At 40.3% G+C, this 20,654-nt stretch overlaps 1 protein-coding gene across 2 annotated transcripts in view; it reads left to right on the top strand.

Annotated features, from left to right (window-relative positions):
• The window catches only part of APLF (aprataxin and PNKP like factor), an 88,704-nt gene that overhangs the window by 43,852 nt on the left and 24,198 nt on the right, over nucleotides 1-20,654 (top strand). For both annotated transcript variants that reach the window (XM_025868553.2, XM_025868552.2), the window contains 3 exons: nucleotides 200-384; nucleotides 13,724-14,079; nucleotides 14,743-14,868. In XM_025868553.2, coding sequence (XP_025724338.1) covers nucleotides 200-384; nucleotides 13,724-14,079; nucleotides 14,743-14,868 — 667 coding nt within the window. The remainder of the gene's footprint in view (nucleotides 1-199; nucleotides 385-13,723; nucleotides 14,080-14,742; nucleotides 14,869-20,654) is intronic.

Genomic DNA, 20,654 nt, shown 5'->3' with positions numbered 1-20,654 from the left:
TGGCTCTCTCCAGGGCTGGAGCTCCAGGCTAAAGTGCTGCTTAATACTCTTCTGAGATTTGCAAGTAAGTGTTTTCAAGGTGGCATTAATCTAAATGGAACTTTACTTTTAATTGCCCTTTTATCCTTTTTCTTCTTTCTTTTGACATTTGAAGATATAGGAGATAATTTTTTTTCTTCTTTTTCATTGTGTTTTTAAGATAATAATATAATCCAGGAAAGTGGAAAAGAAGGAATCTGCAAAGATAAAACTCAAGTAAACATAACACAGCAAGGAAGAAAGCGATTAATTTCATCAGGAGATTCAGAAAGTACATCTGCAGAACAAGACACAGGGAAAAAGTGCAAAAATGCTGATCAGGAAGAGTCTGTCACTTCATCCAAGGTGATTTTTTTTTTTTTTAAATTATTATTTGGGGGTGCCGGGCTGGCTCAGTTGGTAGAGTGTGTCTCTTGATCTGGGGGTTATAGGTTTGAGCCTCACATTGGGTGTAGAAATTACTTAAAAATAAAAATCTTTTCTTTTTTTAAGATTTTATTTATTTATTTGACAGAGAGAGACACAGCAAGAGAGGGAACACAAGCAGGAGGGAGTGGGAGAGGGAGAAGCGGGCTTCCCGCGGAGCAGGGAGCCCGATGCGGGGCTCGATCCCAGGACCCTGGGACCATGACCTGAGCCGAAGGCAGACGCTTAAGGACTGAGCCACCCAGGTGCCCCTTAAAAATAAAATCTTAAAAAAATTTATTATTTGATCATTTGTTTTCTTCATCAAGTGTTCTAGATAAGAATTGATTATATATTGTATACGGCAAGAAAAAACCAGAGCTGTTCTTTATTACTGAGTTTATGAAGATAAAAAGTAGCCCAGATTTTTTTGGCTTACTAAAATTAATATAGTACTTGCTTTGTAGAAAACAAATCTATTTAATTTAGAAGTTTTCAGACTGGAAAAAAAGTGGAGACCGCTTGACTGGTTGTAATTGGTACCTTCATTCTGAAAACCTGGTTTCGTTTATTTTATTGGTCATTCTCAGACGACATGTAACCACCTTTTTCTTCCTACTTCTGAAGAATAACTGATAGGCTAGTTCTTAATAGCCTGTTGCAGGATTACTTCTGGGCTAATTTACAGTATTTGGAAAAATTCTCTTTCCTCTTTCAGTTTTTGCTAACTCACTGGAATGGTGTGACTGACCTAAGCATTCTTTAACATTGGGTACTTAAGGAAAATGGGGCCCATTATTGGATGCCTTTAAAAAAAGAGGGAATAGGGGAGAGAGAGCGTGCAAAGGAGTGAGCACGCCCAGGGCAGGTCAGGTATTCTTCCTCTTCAGAGAGCGCTGGCTTTCCGTAATAGTTTTCACAATCGTTACAGGCTCCGTGGGTCTCCGCCGTGTCAGTGTCAGCGGAGCCCAAGGAGTAGGTAGGATTGGTTTAGAATTAGTGTGCGCTGGGCTGGCCGGAAGGCTGTCGGCTCTTCCGGAGGGTGGGCCTTTCGTAGTACTCCCTTTGCTCCTGCCTCCTCCTCCATGAGAAAAGATCTGGCTTCTCGCTGGATCCTTTCTTCTAGGTAGGGAAGTGCGCTCTGATCCCTATCGGGTCAGCTGCCTGGCTTACTTACGGAGTCAGGTTTAACAAATGAGAACATTTTCTGACTCACTTGTATTGACCATAACAAGTTATTAAGATAAAACTTGTTTGACTTTGAGCCCTAGTACGCTCCCTTCTCTGAACATATTAATATGACTGCCTGTTTTTTTTCAAAAAAGAAAAGTTTTTTGTTTTTTGTTTTTTCCAGAAGAAAATCTGTAGTGTAGTTGTTTATCCCAACCCATTACCCAAGTTTGGCAATGACAAGTGAAACTTAAGAAACACTTTTCTTAATTGATAGATTGCGGAGAGGAGCAGTAAACAGATCCAAGATATTCGAGGTATTTGTGAGATTTTGATGACATGTACATTGGACTGCCTATAATTTTGTGACTCTACTAATGTCTGGTCATGAAGATAATTGCTCTGAAATTGTTCATATTTCTCATTAATTCTCTTGCATCTCTCTGCAGCTCCTTATGGGTTATGTAATTGTCCAGTTTGGGAATGAACATGAGGGGCTTGAATCTACTAACTTTAAAGAAATAATCTACATAGTTTACATAATCTAATTCGGTCTCTGTTATAAACGACAGAAGGAAGCCTAACTGAAACAACTGAAGCAAGTAGTGTTATAAAGCGTATTAACTGTTGCTGGGAAGCCAGCTACCCTAACATTTAGTGACTTAACAACGTTTTATTCTTATAATTCTGTGAGTTGGCTGGGCTCAGTTGGGCATTTCTTTTGTGACGTCTTTTTGGTGTTGAGCTGGGCTACATTCAGTTGGGAACTCAGCTGAGGCTGGAGCATCCAAAATGGCTTCACTTGCATGAATAGTGCCTCCATGAGGGTTGACTGCATGGCTGGCGGCTGGCCGGGCCTCCCTTTCTCCACTTAACCAGTAAGCAGTCTAGGCCAAACGTCTTCACCTGACAGCTGGATTCCAAGGGTATCAAAGTAGAAGCAACTGTTCTCTTAAGGCCTAGGATTGGAACTGGTACGGTGTCATTCGGCTGCGTTCTTTTGGTCAGAGCAAATTACCAGGCCAGCCTGGACTCAAGGGGAGGGGATAAGAACTCCACTGCTTGATGGCAGGAGTAATTTGTGTATAAAGGGATGGGAGGAATTGCTGGCAGTCATCTTTGATAACTATCACATAAAGATAGAGCAATAATTCAGTTTCCAGAATGGAAAGGAAAACAGCAGGAAATATAGGTCATAAAGACCAGCTGGGACAAGGGACTTGATCAAAATCATGTTGATTTTCACCTCTCGAATCATCCTTCACTGCTGATGGCAGGCTTGCTTCGCATGGTGTCCAACATGGGCACTGGTAGCTCCAGGCTCATGTCATCTCGTTTTTCACCTTAAGAGGAAAAATGAGAGTTTCTCTGTGGTTGCTTCTGTGGTAAGTTCTAGGGACTTGGATCACGAAATCTCCACTTAGACCATTCACAGTGCTCAGAGAGATGAAGTAGTATCATTACCCCTTTTTGGGTCATGTATACACCCATTATCAGACAGATGGAGGAAAGGGGGTCTAGAAAGAAAGAAATAGTAGGTTATGTAGTATTTTGGGGGCAGGGGGATACTATAGTTAGATCTGCATAAATTCAGAGAGGGGGAGAAACTGGTAGTTTTTAAATTGGTCGAGATTAACCTAACAAATGAGGTTTCGAATTGTTGGAAACACTTGGGATATACCATAAGGTGAAAGAGCAGATGTGAGAAAGAAGGGACTTTTGGAATTTCATGCATCTAGAGGGGAGTCTCTTGTTTTGATTTGGCCTCTGTTGAGCAGTCAGGTGTCAGCGTGGTCAGTTAAGACAGAGAACCAAATTGAAAATAACTCAAGCCTTTCTTCACTTAGTGCGACAGGCACGCAAAAGGGGAAATGACTTGTCGGCTCCCCAGTGTTCCGTTTTGTCCCATGGAACAGCACTTGGCAAGAGTCAGCAGCATAGGTGTGGAGAATCCTCTAACTGCTGAGGAGCCCTGGACCAAATGCTTCTGCCTCTTTCTAGACAAGGATGAAGGAGAAGAGGAAGAGCTAGGAGTGAAAAGATACTGAATCAAAGTACAGAAAAATGCCTCATCCAAAGCCCCCCATAGGGAGGATCCTTGGGAAGGGCCCAACACAATCACACACCCCTCCCCCACACCTACCAAAGAGGCCTCTGTGAAGAGGCACCTGGGCTAGGAATGCACCATAAGCATGGCTAAACCACTGAGGCTTGAGTCCTTGATTGCAACTCTCTCCAGAAAACTGTAACACACTGGCTGTGCACCATGTCTGTTGTGGGGAGGGCAGCTTCCCCCGTGAGGCCTGCCAGCCAAAGCCTTGAAATTATCTAAGCTTGGGCCTGAGGGATCATAATAGGACTTTGGCCTAGAGCCAGACTCCTCAGTCTGCACTTCGCTCTGCTGACTACTGTTCCACATAAGTTCCAGACGGAGAGGCCTGAGTATCCTCCAGCCAGCTGCTGTCTATTCCTTTTAATCTGAGTTAGAGTCCCTACCTTGAATCCCATCTGCTTTTCTGTTTTTTTTGTTTGACTGTATAGCATTTTGTTTTCCTTTTTTAAAATTTAAATTCAATTAATTAACATAGAGTGTATTATTAGCTTCAGAGAGAGAGTTCAGTGATTCATCAGTCTTATATAATACCCAGTGCTCATTACATCATGTGCCCTCCTTAATGTCCATCACCCAGCTACTCCATCCCCCAACCCCCTCCCCTCCCCTCCAGCTACCCTAAGTTTGTTTCCTATGATTAGGAGTCTCTTGGGGCACCTGGGTGGCTCAGTCAGTTAAGTGTCTGCCTTCAGCTCAGGTCATGATCTCAGGGTCCTGAGCTCCGATGTAGCCCCCCTACATTGGGCTCTCTGCTCGGTGGGGAGTCTGCGTCTCCCTCTCGCTCTCCCTCTGTGCTCTCTCTCAAATAAATAAGTAAAATCTTAAAAAAAAAAAAAAGACTTTCTTATGGTTTGTTTCCCTTTCTGATCTCATCTTTTGTTTTTCCCTCCCTTCCCCATGATCCTCTTGTTTTGTTTCTTAAATTCCACATATGAGTGAGAGCATATAATTGTCTTTCTCTGATTGACTTATTTCGCTTAGCATAATACCTTCTTGTTCCATCCATATTGTTGGAAATGGCAAGATTTCATTTTTTTTTAATGGTTGAGTAGTATTACATTGTGTGTGTATATATATATATGTGTATATATATATATATACAACACATCTTCTTTATCCCTTGATCTGTTGATGGACATCTGGGCTCTTTCCATAGTTTGGCTATTGTGGACATTGCTGCTATAAACATTGGGGTGCAGGTGCCCCTTCGTTTCACTACATCTGTATCTTTGGGGTAAATACCCAGTAGTTTAAGTGCTGGGTCATAGGGTAGCTCTATATTTAACTTTTGAGGAACCTCCATACTCTTTTCCAGAGTGGCTGCACCAGCTTGCATTCCCACCAACAGTGTAGGATGGTTCTCCTTTCTCAGCATCCTCGCCAACATCTGTCATTTCCTGACTTGTTAATTTTAGCCATTCTGACTGGTGTGAGGTGATATCTCATTGTAGTTTTTATTTGTATTTCCTGATGCCCAGTGATGTTGAGCATTTTTTCATGTGTCTGTTGGCCATTATTTCTATGTCTTCTTTGGAGAAATGTCTGTTCATGTCTTCTGCCCATTTCTTGATTGGATTATTTGTTCTTTGGGTGTTGAGTTTGATAAGTTCTTTATAGATTTTGGATACTAGCCTTTTATTTGATAAGACATTTGCAAATATCTTCTCCCATTCTGTTGGTTGTCTTTTGGTTTTGTCGACTGCTTCCTTTGCTGTGCAAAAGCTTTTTATTTTGATGAAGTCCCAATAGTTTTTTTTTGCCTTTGTTTTCCTTGCCTTTGGAGACATGTCTAGCAAGAAGTTGCTGTGGCTGAGATCATGAGGTCATCCATTTTGAGTCTGTTTTTGTGTGTGGTGTAAGGAAATGGTCCAGTTTCATTCTTCTGCATGTGGCTGTCCAATTTTCCCAACACCATTTGTTGAAGAGACTGTCTTTTTTCCATTGGATATTCTTTCCTGCTTTATTGAAGATTAGTTGACCATAGAGTTGAGGGACCATTTCTGGGTTCTCTGTTCTGTTCCATTGATCTATGTGTCTGTTTTTGTGCTAGTACTGTACTGTCTTGATGATTAAAGCTTTGTAATGGAGCTTGAAGTCCAGAATTGTGATGCTACCAGCTTTGGTTTTCTTTTTCAACATTCCTTTGGCACTATTCAGGGTCTTTTCTCGTTCCATACAAATTTTAGGATTATTTGTTCCAGCTCTGTGAAAAAAGTTGATGATATTTTGATAGGGATTGCACTGAATGTATAGATTGCTCTAGGGAGCATAGACATTTTTACAGTATTTGTCCTTCCAGTCCATGAGCGTGGAACTAAGGTCTCCTACTCTGCCATCTTGGAAAGTTAATCTTTTCTGTTTTGATAGGCTTGACTAGACATTGTAGAAGGTGGCATATGAAGCTAACAATTTGTAATAATGTAATCTTACCTCCATTTCCAACCCCCCATATTTGTCTGACCCAAATCTAAATTTCACATTTAAGTCTTTGGGTACTTATATTAATATGCCCTCATTTGAGCCTTGGGACTGATTGTAGTAGGTGATATGGCAGGTGGAATGACCTTGACCTCTAGTTCTAGCTACAGGGGTCATGAGTCCCTAAGTCACAGTGGGAGTCTTAGCTAGTTAACCCTGGGCAGCCCAGAAGTCCATTCGGGCGGTAAGATATTAAAGAGATATAAAGAGGAGAAAAATACCCAATTCAGAATATCCTGAAGATAAAGGCTATTCTGCCTTATCAGGGTGCTATAGTGATTTATTTGGCAAAACCAATAATTTAGCAAATGTTTATCTCAGGAAGTATGAATCTAAACAACTGATTGTAGAGAGTCATGTACCCCTGTTTGTTGTTTGGATATATCATTTTTTTTCTTCCAACTTAAAGACTGCGATCAGGGTTATTCAGAAAGTTTTTTTGTTTGTTTGTTTGTTTTTTTTAAGTCATCCAGAATATCAAAAGGTCCAAGTGTTCAATAAAGTTTTTAAGGCATTACCAAAAAGGTGGTTTTTTCCTGGAAGCTGGTTGGGGGAGGGGTGGTATTTTGAGAGTATCTTCATTGTCTCAAGCACCCTAGATACCTTGGTTGGCTGTTTATATTACATTATTGTTTGGTGGAAGGTGTGTCTTTGAGGGGAGGGGAAAGATGCTTATTTAATCACTTTGAAGGAGATTTTTGTGTTAGGTGTTGAAAGATGGCTGGCATGCTAGCAAACAGGGTTAATGAGGAGGAGAACTGTCAGTGAGCAGCACAGTGTGAGCGGAGGCATAGAGGCAGGAAAGTGTATGTGGCCCATGGATGTACATCTGCACTGGAGTGTCATGTGCGCGCTTGCATGGGCGTGTGTGTGGATGTGGGTGGGTGAGACAAGGGGAGGAAGCTACTGCAAGAGACTGGGGATCAACTCAGGATGGCACTTGATGCCAGACTATACAGAAATCAGGACTGTACTTTATGGCCTCAGAGACTTTTTGAAGGTTTTTTTTTTTAAGATTTTATTTATTTATTTGAGAGAGAGAATGAGAGAGAGAGAGAGAGAGAGCATGAGAGGGGGGAGGGTCAGAGGGAGAAGCAGACTCCCCGCTGAACAGGGTGCCCGATGTGGGACTTGATCCCGGGACTCCTGGATCATGACCTGAGCTGAAGGCAGTTGCTTAACCAACTGAGCCACCCAGGCACCCGAAGGCTTTTTTTTTTTTTTAATTTTTATTTATTTGACAGAGAGAGAGACAGCCAGAGAGGAAACACAAGCAGGGGGAGCGGGAGAGGGAGAAGCAGGCTTCCCGCAGAGCAGGGAGCCTGATGCGGGGCTCGATCCCAGGACTCTGGGATCATGACCCAAGCCGAAGGCAGACGCTTAACGACTGAGCCACCCAGGCGCCCCATGAAGGGTTTTGAGAAGGAGAATAAGTGGCCAGGAAGATGTCTGTAGCCACCATATGTAAGATGGAGGCAGGAACTGCCTAAGAAGCTGCCCTGGGAGGCCTCAGGGAATGAAGGCCTGAGCTAGACGGTGGCACTGGGACCAGAAAGAAGTAGAGGGATAAGAGAGACATTTTGGAGGTAGAATTAACAGAACCTAATGACTAACAGCATATTGAGGAGGAGGTACTGAAAATGTTCTTTAGGGGCGCCTGGGTGGCTCAGTAGGTTAAGCATCCAACTCTTGATTTTGGCTCAGGTCATGATCTCAGGGTCGTGGGATCAAGCCCAGCGTAGGGCTTTGGGCTGGGCGTGGAGCCTGCTTAGGATTCTTTCTCTCCCACTCCCTCTCCCCACTTCTCCCCCCTCCCCAACTCCTACACACACACACATACACACATACTCTCTCTCTCTCTCTCCAAAAAAAAAAAAAAGAGGGCGAAGAAGAGAGTTCTAGTATAGTTGTATTATTTGGAAGCAAACTTGCAAGCAGTGCATTTAGAGTAGAGGAGTATATGGAGGTGGAGGCTTTGGCAGTGAGAGCCATTTCCAGTTTTGCTGCCTGTACTGTATGTATATGCAGTTGTGCTAATAATTGCTGATGTGAGTGTGCTGGCTGCTAGGTATCTCATTTCTCTCTATACACATGCCTGCTGTGAAGTCTTACTCATATTCCTTTATGAAAATAGCAGGGGAGATGAAGACTATAACTTATTGCACAGCCATCTCTTAAGTAAGGCTGTATTCCCCAGAGTTCCACAGTATTGGTTTACTACATCAAAGAATCCTGTACCCTTTGCTTTTCTGATTGGCCACTTGATACCGTTTATGGCATGGCTCTCATCAGCTCCACAGAAACATCTTTTCATTCATTCATTTATTCAGCATGCGTTCATTAAGCAAGTAGTAGTGGTATAATGGCATTGATAATGCTATTAACTAAAACAACTTACACACACACACACACACACACACACACACACACCCATTTATTGAGCTCTTATTATGGGCTAGAGCCACAACTAAGATATACTTATTTCATTTAATTTTTAGAAAATCCTGGAAAGTTGATTGATAATATCCCCAGTTTACTGATCAAGAGACCTGAGACTCTGAAAGTTGGAATCAGCTTGTTCAAAGTCAAAGTTAGGAAATGGCTAAACTAATATTCAAGATACGATTTTTTTACTTCAAAGACCATTCTAATAATCATTACACTAAGCGGTCTTTCTGTTACATGCAAGACAGTGTGCTAGAATCTGGGATATTACGTGAATAAGAGATAGCTGATTAGGAGCTCATAGTCCTGGGGGGGACATGATTCAGAATGGTGAAATAATGTTGACACCACACTGATTTTTCTGGGGGCTTTGGGGGCTGGCTAAGGCAACTCCTAGGGAAGGGATCCTCAACTGATCTGAGCTGCATCTTAACAGAAGAGCAGTAGGCGTGAACCAGGTGCAAAAGAGGTTGAAGTAGGAATCCACCCAGGTAGATGGGCAGCAGGTGCAGGAGCAGAGGAGCTCCAGGAGCCCGCTGGGAACTCTTGTTCTTAGAATTTGTGCTATAAAGCCAGGTGAGGATGGAGCTGGCAGTGGGGAACCAGTCATAGAGGGGGGACTTTGAAAGGATTTTGGCCACAGGGATAATCCTGGAAGCTCCTTAGAGGAGAGATCGAAAGAGAACAAAATAAACGACAGGGGAATAAGAGGAAATGAGGACATCTCAGGCGAGACATAAAGAGAGTCTGACCCAGGGTGGTGGCATCGAGGATGGCACAGAGGCATCGGGTAAGAGAAATATTTAAGAAACAAAACTGCAGGACTGAGTGCTTGGATCTGAGCAGAATGAGGGAAAAGAAGGAGTGAAAGGTAGACTTCCAAGTTCCTGGCCAGAATGAATGGAGAAGCTATGTTGGCAGAAACTTTGGTACAGAATACAGGGGGAGGACTTCAGTTTTCACATTTTGAGTTTGAGGTGCGTCGGATGTTGAGGAAGAAATGTCTAGTTAGTGGTTGACTGTAGTTTGAAGCTCAAGAGTGAAGATGGGGCTGGAGGTTGGGATTTTTTAATCCTTAGTAGGTGGGTGCTAATGAGACTAATGCAGGACCTTTAAGGCAACCTACTAGTACAGACATTCTTTCCAGGGATGGCAGATTACCTCAGTGAACTTGTATTGGGCAGAAGTTCTGTAGCCTGTCCCTTGTAGTACATTAAAACTTCAGATGGTTGGGGCGCCTGGGTGGCTCAGTCATTAAGCGTCTGCCTTCGGCTCAGGTCATGATCCCAGGGTCCTGGGATCGAGCCCCGCATCGGGCTCCCTGCTCCACGAGAAGCCTGCTTCTCCCTCTCCCGCTCCCCCTGCTTGTGTTCCCTCTCTAGCTGTGTCTCTCTCTCTGTCAAATAAATAAAATCTTTAAAAAAACAAACTTCAGATGGTTGAAGGGCAGGGGAGGGCTTGCTGGGCAAGTTAACAGACAATTTAATAATCTTAATAGTACATTCCAGCCATTGCCAGGCACCAAGGTCACCTTACATCAGCTCCATGCTCCTTGATCCCTGAGGCCCCTAGCATATATTTTTATAGTACAGAGAACCCCATTTTCTCTAACATGAATCTTCAGCCTCCCACATTTCATTCTTCACCTTTTCATCTAAGCAGTGTAGGTGCTTATAAAATATGGACCTCTCTGCCTTTCTCCTGCCTCTTCCAGGTACACAGCACTTTCCATCTTTTCTGTTCCCTCACTTGCCAGTTCAGTGACTTGCTCTGGCTCATGAGCTTTGTAATTGGCACAGGACAAATTTATGTCTCAGCAAACTTACAAATTACTGCATGTAATGGATTTTTGGGATCCTTTATAAATAATTGAAACCATGAATGTTAAATTCTTGAATGCCAAGGGTCTACTGAGTATCAATATTTCATGAAGTTCCATAAAGGACATTATGAATTCCAGCTTTTGTGCCTCTTAAAATATATTTGAGAACACCTGATCCACAGTATTGATATCTGTGACTTTATCTTTCCTTTCTCTTTTAGAATAAATTAGTGTGAAGATTAACAGTAGAGGGAGTTGAAATAATGTTAAACATGTCTTACCTTTTATTTTCTTTGTTCTATTTTCTATTTTTTAAATGGCAAAAAAATGCATGCTGTTATCAAAAAATACAATGTTAGAGCATGTGGAGTATAAAGTGGAAATCTTGATTTGCCTTATCCTTCAATCCCATTGGTCTTACTAATATTTTGGTTTGTATCCTTCTAAACCTTTTTGTTTGAATTTTTTTCAAAGATTTATTTATTTATTTGAGAGAGCGAGAATGAGAGAGAGAGAGTACCTGAAAGGGGGGAGGGTCCGAGGGAGAAGCAGGCTCCCCGCCGAGCGGGGAGCCTGATGCAGGACTCGATCCCGGGACTCCAGGATCATGACCTGAGCCGAAGGCAGTCGCTTAACCAACTGAGCCACCCAGGCGCCCCTTTGTTTGAATTTATACAAGTAAATACACACATAGGTAGACAGGGATTTTTTTTTTTTTAAAGCTAACTGGAATCATTGTGTGTGTGTGTGTGTGTGTGTGTGTAAAATTCTTGTTTAATTAAAAAAATTCTTAAGAGAGAGATCTATTCATTTTCAACCTTTGCATAGTGTTTCTTGGTAAGAATGGATTCTTATTTATTTAACTGCTTCCCTAGTTGTGTCCCTTTTTTCCCTATAATAATTGACAGTATGTTGAGTGGGATTTTTTTTTACCCTATCATCCCAAAACTGCTACTCAGGCCCAAAGCTGGGGACAAAAGTACTAATTATAATATCTCATGATTGAAAGGACCCCCCAGCAGTGAGAGCCAAGCCTTTCCCTGTGAGGGAAAAGTATAAGAAGCGTTATTGAAAAGTATAAGAAGCGTTCACCATTCCTACCCCCAGGCTTTGTATAAAGAAACCTGAGAGGCCAGAAGATTTTAAGGTTTGGGGGAGTGCTCTGTTTGTGGGGAGACATTATGTTCTGTCTTTTTAAAACCAAGAGAGAGGCACTCTAAGACAATTCACTGTGGAGTTTACAGATGCCAACAGGAACAAGAGACTGGCATTTTATTGGACATTTGCTTAGCCAAGCGATTGCTAACCTGCCCTGTTTCTACCTAAACAGGGAAAAAGAAAATTGGTGAGTTGACCCAGTGGGGACTTGCCAAGAGGGGAGGTGGGTCAGGATTGCCCCATTCCCACCCTAGAGTTCCAGTCCCTGGCATGTGTCAGTTGGTCCTATAGTGGAGGGAGATGAGATTGGTGTGTAATTGAGCAGCTCGGGAGAAAAAGAGTATGTGTTTTAGAGAGGTGTGGCATGAATACCACCAGCTGAGGGTTAGCTCCAAGAGGTAGCCAAATTGCTTTTCCCATCGGTTGTTTATTACTATACAAGAAACATGGTAAGAACTAGGTTCCTTTTGCAAGGTCTTTAGTCAGTTTGGATAGCCTTTTAAAGTTATGTACTATGTTTTTTAAAAAAGAAAAGACTATCAGGGGCACCTGGGTCGCTCAATCAGCTAAGCGTCTGCCTTCGGCTCAGGTCATGATCTTGGGGTCCTGGGATTGAGCCCCACTTTGGGCTCCCTGCTCAGCAGGGAGTCTGCTTCTCCCTCTCCTTCTGACCCTACCCCCTACCCCTGCACATGTTCTCTCACTCTCAAATAAATAAACAAATCTTTAAAAAAAATAAAAAAGAAAAGACTATCAAAACATTTAAGTAATGAGTCCCAAAGAAGTCATGCTAATTAGTATCTTCTCAGGAAATGTGAACCATTGGATATTAAGTGATATCAACACTAGCTTTCTCCAGATGGCAGCCAGCATATACGCGTCCTCCGTTGAAAAATGTTTTTTTTTAATTTAATTTTATTGTTAATCACCATACAATACATCATTAGTTTTTGATGTAGAGATCCACGATTCATTGTTTTCGTATAACACCAGTGCTCCATGCAGTACGTGCCCTCCTTAATACCCGTCACCGGGCTAATCCATCCCCCCCCCCCCCCCCTCTAGAACCCTCAGTTTGTTTCTCGGAGTCCATAGTCTCTCATAGTTCATCTCCCCCTCCAATTCCTCTCCCCCCCCCATTTAAACCTTCATATATACCTGTTATGTTGTCAGCACATCCTAGTAGTGGTTACCAGGAGGACTGAGGTTTATCTGAGCTGTGTTTCCACTCCACAGGAAGTTAACTAATTAGGAAATCATTTTTAATAGGATACGACTAGGCTCACTATTTGTCCTGGTGGTAAGTACAGATTAAAAAGGTTCTGCAGTGCTAATGAGAATGTTTACTTGGTTCAAAACACCTTTTTGGTTAAAATGAAACTTTTATTCAAACCACTTCAAAGGAATCATATTTATTTTCTGAGTTAGTCATAGCACAGCTTCATCCAAGTTTTTCTGTGTGAGGGAGAAGCAATTTTACCATTCAGCTAAAGGGAAAAAGTCATGATTATATTTAGAGGGTAGAAATAAAGTATTACAGTAACAGAAATTATAAAGACAGTGCAAGTTAAGAGCATGACACATTGAATGGGGAGTTTAAAAGATTAGTAGTTTTTTGGGGAAAGATTATATTCAAATGGAAGCAAGTTGTATTCGCTTATGTTTCATTTGTATTTTTCTGGTTCTTTTTCAGTGAATGTTTGTTGTGATTGTAAAGGTTTGATACAGCTATATTTTTTTTTTCTTATTTTCTTCTCTTTTTTAAAGATTTTCTTTTTTTAAAGTAATCTCTACGCCCAACATGGGGCTTGAATTCTCAGCCCCAAGATCAAGAGTCACATGCCCTTCTGACTGAGCTAGCCAGGCGCGCCTGTATATTCCTTTTCTAATAGCTGTAGATGGTTTTAAAGTTACCAAATTACAGATATGGAAAATGGCATTTTTAATAACTTTAAAATGTGAATCTTAAAGTTTTAAAAATATGCATATTGAATGAATCTTGTAGTTTCACACCTTTTTGCTTAAGTTTACATATTTCTTTTAAAACATATTCCATTTATTTTTAATATCTTTTTTCTGATTTGTCTTTGTAGGCAATGCCAAAGTCATGTTCTGCAATCTCGTTAAGTAATGCAGAGGTGAATGATATGAAGGCTAATATACAGAGAAATGAAATCCCAATAGAGGAACTTGGGAAGGTTCCTGAACATAAAAGTATTGTGAAAGGAACACAAAGTAAAGAAGGCGAGGAGATGAGCTATTCTGAGAGTCACTTGAGTACCCAGGACAAGTCCTTCCATGAGGAGTCTCAAGGATCTCCTCCTGAGTCCAACTCTGATCTCTCCAATCTTGAAACTTTGCCTGCAAAGGCAACTGCCTCAGTTGCACAAGGTTCTGAAGAAAACAAGGTCAGGAGGACATCTTGCATGTACGGGGCAAACTGCTACAGGTAAAATGAAATTACAGGTAGCGCAGAATTCCGTTATTTCCCTAGCAGGTAGCTATGTAGCATATGTGTATTAAAAGCCTAGTAAAACGCATTGGCCTAAAGGTTAAGAGCTTTATTATGTTTCTACTTGTTTACACTTTCTCAGTATTCAGTCCTGCAAATCTTGCTAGAGGCTTTCCAGATACAGTGGGGGAATGAAATGTTTCATATGTAGACATTCTGATTAATGCAAGGACATGAACTAGGGAATCCAGACTTGAGAACTGAATCACCCAGACCTGAATGTCTCCTTATTTAATGTCTTATTTATATATTAGAAAGATGGCCTCATAAATAGTTGTAGTATGTAATATAACTCTCAAGAGAATTGTTAAGTTGTGTTTAAGGCATCTTACTATACTTGTGCTTTTCCTTTATATTTTTCTAATTGTGTTTTTGAATCACCATGATGCTTTTATTTTGCTACCATGAGGGTTCTGTACCCACCAGATGTCGTGAGCTTTATTTTTAACAATGTAACACATTGGTTCAATTTCTGGAATAATTAGATGTGTATCGCTTGGTTTCCTGCTCTATCTTATTAATTATTTTTTGTAGTATATCTAGAACTCTAGTATACCCTATTAATTATTTTTTCTGACAGTATATTTGCCACCCTCATAGGAAGAATCCTGTTCATTTCCAACACTTCAGTCACCCTGGTGATAGTGATTATGGAGGTGTACAAGTCATGTGTCAAGATGAGGCTGATGACCGACCTGAATGTCCCTATGGAGCATCCTGTTATAGGTTTGTACGCCTGAAATGTTACGTTGTCCTCCTTTTCTCAGTCTCTGTTGTATATTCAGAAGAAATTGCAGGCAACTTCTCACTTCAAGCCTTTTAGTCCTTAAACTTCCATAGATAGTAGGTTTTCATTTTGTTATTAGATAAGATTATAATGTTTCTTTTAGATAATTACAAACTGTTGAGTTAACCTTGTAAATGCCTGAAATTGTTCCGCATTTCTAACTTTCTAAAATGCAAATCAGTTAACTGAAAAGCTGTCGATGCTATCCCTTTTACATTCTACCCATACTCCTTAGTGTGACATAAATCAATTCAGGATGTTATCTCTGCTTTACTCAACTCTTACCACTCTGCCATTCTTGCCAACACATGAAACTTGATCCTAAAAGAAGAGCGCCTTCTCCTTTTTCCTTTCATAGAATCTTTTGCCTGTCTGTATCAAGCACAGTAGAATTTATCCTACGAGATTGTGTTTGTTTCTTTACTGGAATGGCCTCTCCTCTAGACAGTGAGTTTCTTGACAGCAAGGACTGTTTTATCCTTGTATCAGCAACTTTGTTCAATGAATGAATAAACTTGAAATAAATCAAACTACCAAGCAAAGAAGTGATTCCAATCTTAGAGAGCTTTAATTCCAGACAGCCATCTTTCTTAGATAAATTTGGAACAACTTACTGAACCTACTGGTCTATTTGAAGTTGTCACTATTTCTATGATTGCGGTTTTCAGTAAGAAGGCAGGATAATCTTCTGAGCTTGGAAAGAAAAATTGAAAAAAGAAAAAAGCCCTACCTTGTGCCAGAACACCTGTGAGGCCAGTTATCTCCCCGCCAGTCCCTCTGTTTCTCTTTTGTTTGCCCTTCGAGTGCCCTTGACACGGTTCTGTAGAAAGAGAGGTCAGAGAGAGACTGCGCTTCCTCGAAACATCCTGAATGCAGTCCTGCAAACAGTTCTGTCTCTTGTTTCTAGCAGCTGAGGTGCTTCTATACCTGGCTTGGCCTCCAGACTCGGCTGAGCAGCAGGCCAACGGTTTCCAAACCTGGTCAACCATCGGAATCACAGCAGGGAGCAAAAAATAAAAGTGAGGGGGCACCTGGGTGGCTCAGTCGTTAAGTGTCTGCCTTCAGCTCAGGTCATGATCCCAGGGTGCTGGGATCGAGCCCCACATCCGGCTCCCTGCTCAGCAGGAAGCCTGCTTCTCCCTCTCCCACTCCCCCCTGCTTGTGTTCCCTCTCTCGCTGTGTCTCTCTCTGTCAAATAAATAAATTTTAAAAAATCTTTAAAAAAAATTATTTGAAAATTGCTATGTTTCATTCCAGCAAAACATCTTGTAGACTTAGGCATATACAGGTGACATATTCATGAAAAAGGGGCATTGCAGGCATTGGTAAAAGTATGAATTTTTAAAATTAATTTTATTGAGGTAAGGGTATCTATCTGGAGAAGGAAAATTAGAACCCTATTTCATACCATAGTCAAAAACTGGATTCCAGATGGATCGTAGAACTAAATGTGAAAGGAAAAAAAACAATAAAGCTTTAAAGATATGTATAAGAATATTATTTCATGATCCCAGACTAGGAATTGTTTTTTAGAACAAGATATAAAAAGCAATAACTAATATGGAAAACATTTAATTATTTGACTACATTAAAATTAAGATTTTTTTATACATCAGTAGACACTATTAAGAGAGTGAAGATAAACTATAGGGTGAGAAAAAAAATTGCAACCACATAACTGACAGTAGGCATATATCCAGAATACAGAAAGAAGACTTACGAATTGCTATTGGTTTTCTCTTAGTGACATGTACAGAGGAAATGGTGAATTTCCTTAAGGTGAATAAACTTATGAAAAAGTACTCAGTATCATTATTAATTAGGAAAATTTCACACACATACACCCCCTTGAAGTAACTAATTCCTTGCTCCCGTTTATTCATTCATCAAATATTTTCCAAAGAATCTTCAAATGCCAAGTACCAATGAAACAATGTTGAGTGAGATTACTTGTAGAACAAATGTGTGTGTGTCTCTCTCTCTGTCTTTTTAAAATAAGACAGCCTTGGGGCACCTGGGTGGCTCAGTTGGTTAAGCGACTGCCTTCGGCTCAGGTCATGATCCTGGAGTCCCAGGATCGAGTCCCGCGTCAGGCTCCCTGCTCGGCGGGGAGTCTGCTTCTCCCTCTGCCCCTCCCCCCTCTCATGTGCTCTCTCTCTCTCATTCTCTCTCTCAAATAAATAAATAAAATCCGTATCCCTTTAAAAAAATAAAATAAAATAAAATAAAATAAAATAAGACAGCCTTTCACAGCTCGTGGCACAATGGCCATATACCTTTTCATTTTTAGGGAATATTTTAGGGAACTTTTGTAATGCAGAATTTTATACATCTACACAAGTGGGGTGAATGTAGAACAAGTTCCAATGAAGCCATAACTCATTTTCAAGTCTTGGCCAGTATTGTTTCATCTATACTTCCCTCTCTTCTACCTGCTACCTCTACGCCTAGATTATTTTGAAGTAAACCCTTGATATTGTATCTTTTCATCCCATTTTATTCATGGGTATCTTAGGGTATATTATTAAAAGATAAAGACTATAAAAATATGCTATGACACCTTTATTAAATAAATATCATTTAGATCCTGTCAGGCATCCCAGTCCTCTTATAGTTGCATTTTCTTCCTTTCTTTCTCCCTTTCTCTTGTTCTTTCTTGCTTGCTTGCTTTCTTTTTCTTTCTTTCTTTCTTTCATTCTCTCTCTTTCTTCCTTTAAAATTTTTTTTTCTTTGAATTAGGATCCAGTTAAGGTCCATATATGGCAAAAGGTGGCCATGCTTCTTAAGTTATTTAATCAATAGGTTCCTCTTCTTTTTTTTTTTTCTTGCAATATATTTGTTGAAGAAAGCAATCATTTGTTCTGAGGAGTGTCTGATTGTCTGGATTTTGCTAACTGCATTACCAAATTGTCATTCAGTATGTTCTACTGTATTTCCCAATAATTGGTAATTAGAACTAGAGACCTGATCAGATATCATTTCTAAAAATTGTAAAAGTTGTCTGGTCTTACGAATATCATGTCCCTCTTAGTCACTAAAATGCTTCTTGCTGTAAAGTCTACTTTGTCTAATATTTACAAATGTTTAGGGATTGCTCTAGATATACTGTTATTATTGATTTATAATTTAGTTTCATGTGGTCATATAACATTTTTTAGAATTTAAAATTTATTGAGATTTGGTTTTGGTCCAGCAGATGGTCTACTTTTGTTGGGACATGCTAGGTGCACTGAAACATATATTCTGTGATCTGGGGAATAAGGTTCTGTAAGTGTCAATTTGGGCAGATAGTTTTAGTGTTGTTCATATATTTATTATCTTTGCTGATTTTTTTCTGTAGTTGTTCTATTAGTCACTGAGAAGAGGATGTGAGACTCTCCACTGTAATTTTGGGTTTGTCTATTTTTTCTCTTAATTCTGTCAGTTTTTCTTAATGCACCAACTGTGGTCTTTCCTCAGTGGAAGAGCCTTAAAAATGGAAAACTCACTCAGAGCTGCTCCCTTTTTCCATGTGTGGACTCCCTTCTGGTTTCTGCCTGCTTTTGGTAGCTATCCATTTCCTTAAGATTATTGTTTTTATACTTTTAACAGAGTATAATTGTTTCCTGTGGGAGTTTTGGTCTGATACATCTCCTCTGTCATTACCAGAAGTAGAACTCCTATTTTGTGTGATATAATATAGCTGCTCCAGCTTCTGCTGGTTAGTGTTTGTGTGATAATATTTTTCATCCCTCTATTTTCAACCTCTGTCCTTATATTTAAAGCATGTCTCTTACATATGGCATATAATTGGTTCACTGGTTTTATTTATTTATTTTTTTTCGATTTTATTTATTCATTTGACAGAGACAGACACAGCCAAGAGAGGGAACACAAGCAGGGGGAGTGGGAGAGGGAGAAGCAGGCCTCCTGTGGAGCAGGGAGCCCGATGCGGGGCTCAATCCCAGGACCCTGGGATCATGAGCTGAGCCGAAGGCAGACGCTTAACACCTGAGTCACCCAGGCGCCCCATTGGTTTTATTTTTAATCCAGCCTGATAGTCTGCTTTTTCAATGGCTTGTTTAGTCAATTATATTTAATACAATTACTGATATTTTTAATTTTGCCATTTTGCTATTTGTTTTCTATTTGTCCCATATATTCCTTGTTCCTTTATTCTTTTTCTGACCTCTTTTGGATTGAGCAAATGATTTCATTCCATTTTTTTCTCCTCCATTAACTTTTTATTTATAAATTCTATTTTTTCAGTAGTTACATTTGATTTTAATAGGCATCACTGACTTATTACAGTCTACCATACTGTGATTCTTTTACCACTTTTTTTTTTTTTAAAGATTTTATTTATTCATGAGAGACAGAGAGAGAGAGAGAAGCAGAGGGAGAAGCAGGCTCCCAAGGAGCAGGGAGCCCGATGCGGGACTCGATCCCAGGACCCCGGGATCATGACCTGAGCCGAAGGCAGACGCTTAACCATCTGAGCCACCCAGGCGCCCTCTTTTACCACTTCTGAAACAGAACAGTAATCTTTCATCAGTTTAAGTCATTTACTTCCTCCTCTGCCCTTTTTAAAAAATATTGCTGTCATAATTTTTACCTTTATACATGTTAACTTGTAAGGCATTGCTATTTTCTTAAATTTTAAGCATCAGCGTTCTCTTATATTTATTGACACATTTATCATTTTGGGTGGCCTTCTTTTATTTCTGAAGTTTTATCCTTTCATCTGGGATCATTTTCTTAGTCTTAGGAACTTCTTTTAGTATTTTGCTAGTGAAAATCTTGTGGGAAAGGATTCTTTCAGCTTTTATGTGTCTGAATATGTCCTGAATGATCGATTGCTTGATGGCTCTTTTCACTGGGTGTAGAATTCTAGCTTGGCATCTTTGTTGTTTTTTTTTTTTTTAATCACTTCAAAGACATTCTATTGACTCTTGCACCCATAGTTTCTGTTGAAAGTTACTTGTTTGTCTTATTGTTGCTTTGAAATTAACATGGCTTTCCTCTGGCCATTTTTAAGATTTTTATCATTGCTTTTTTTTTTTTTTTAAAGTAAACTCTACCCTCAACATGGGGCTCAAACTCATGACCCCAAGATTAAGAGTCTCATGTTCTACCAGCTGAGCCAGCCAGGTGCCCCTCATTGCTTTTACTTTCAGCAGTTTAACTAATATGTGTTTAGGTATGATTTTTTTTTGACATTCATCCTGTTTGGGGTTCACTGAGCTTTTTTGCAGGTTGTTGTCTTTGTTAGTTTGAGGAGATTGCTTAGCTATTATCTCATCTCTCTAGATATTGTTCCCCCCATTCTATGTCTTCCCTCATTCTTCTTGAATTAACCATGTTAAGTCTTTCGACTGTGTCCCATTTGTCTCTTATAAATTGTTTTATTCTTTCCATTCTTTTTTTTTTTTTTTTACCTCTGTGCTTCAGATTGGATATTTGCTCTTGCTTGTCTTAGAGCTCAGCAGTTCTCTCTTCTCATGGGTCTAGGCTGCTGATAAACCTATCCACAGATTTCATAATTTCAGATATTGCATTTTGTGCATGTTATCTTCCATCAGTGAGCCCCACCCCCCCCACCCTGTTTGGCAGATAGGGGGTAGTCATCTCTGTCCAGTCAGAGATTTGGATAAGTAATACCTATGTTGTTATTTTAATAAAACTCAGTCTGCTTTTGGTTTGTCCGTATTTCTTTGGCATGACTTGTCTTGACTTTTGACAGAAA

This window comes from Callorhinus ursinus, unplaced genomic scaffold, assembly GCF_003265705.2.
Source record: "Callorhinus ursinus isolate GAN/ISIS: 27379988/994484 unplaced genomic scaffold, GSC_fseal_2.0 scaffold10, whole genome shotgun sequence".
NCBI classification, from domain to species: domain Eukaryota; kingdom Metazoa; phylum Chordata; class Mammalia; order Carnivora; family Otariidae; genus Callorhinus; species Callorhinus ursinus.
Note: the sequence above shows the minus strand (reverse complement) of the source record. Positions and strands in the feature narration are given on the sequence as shown.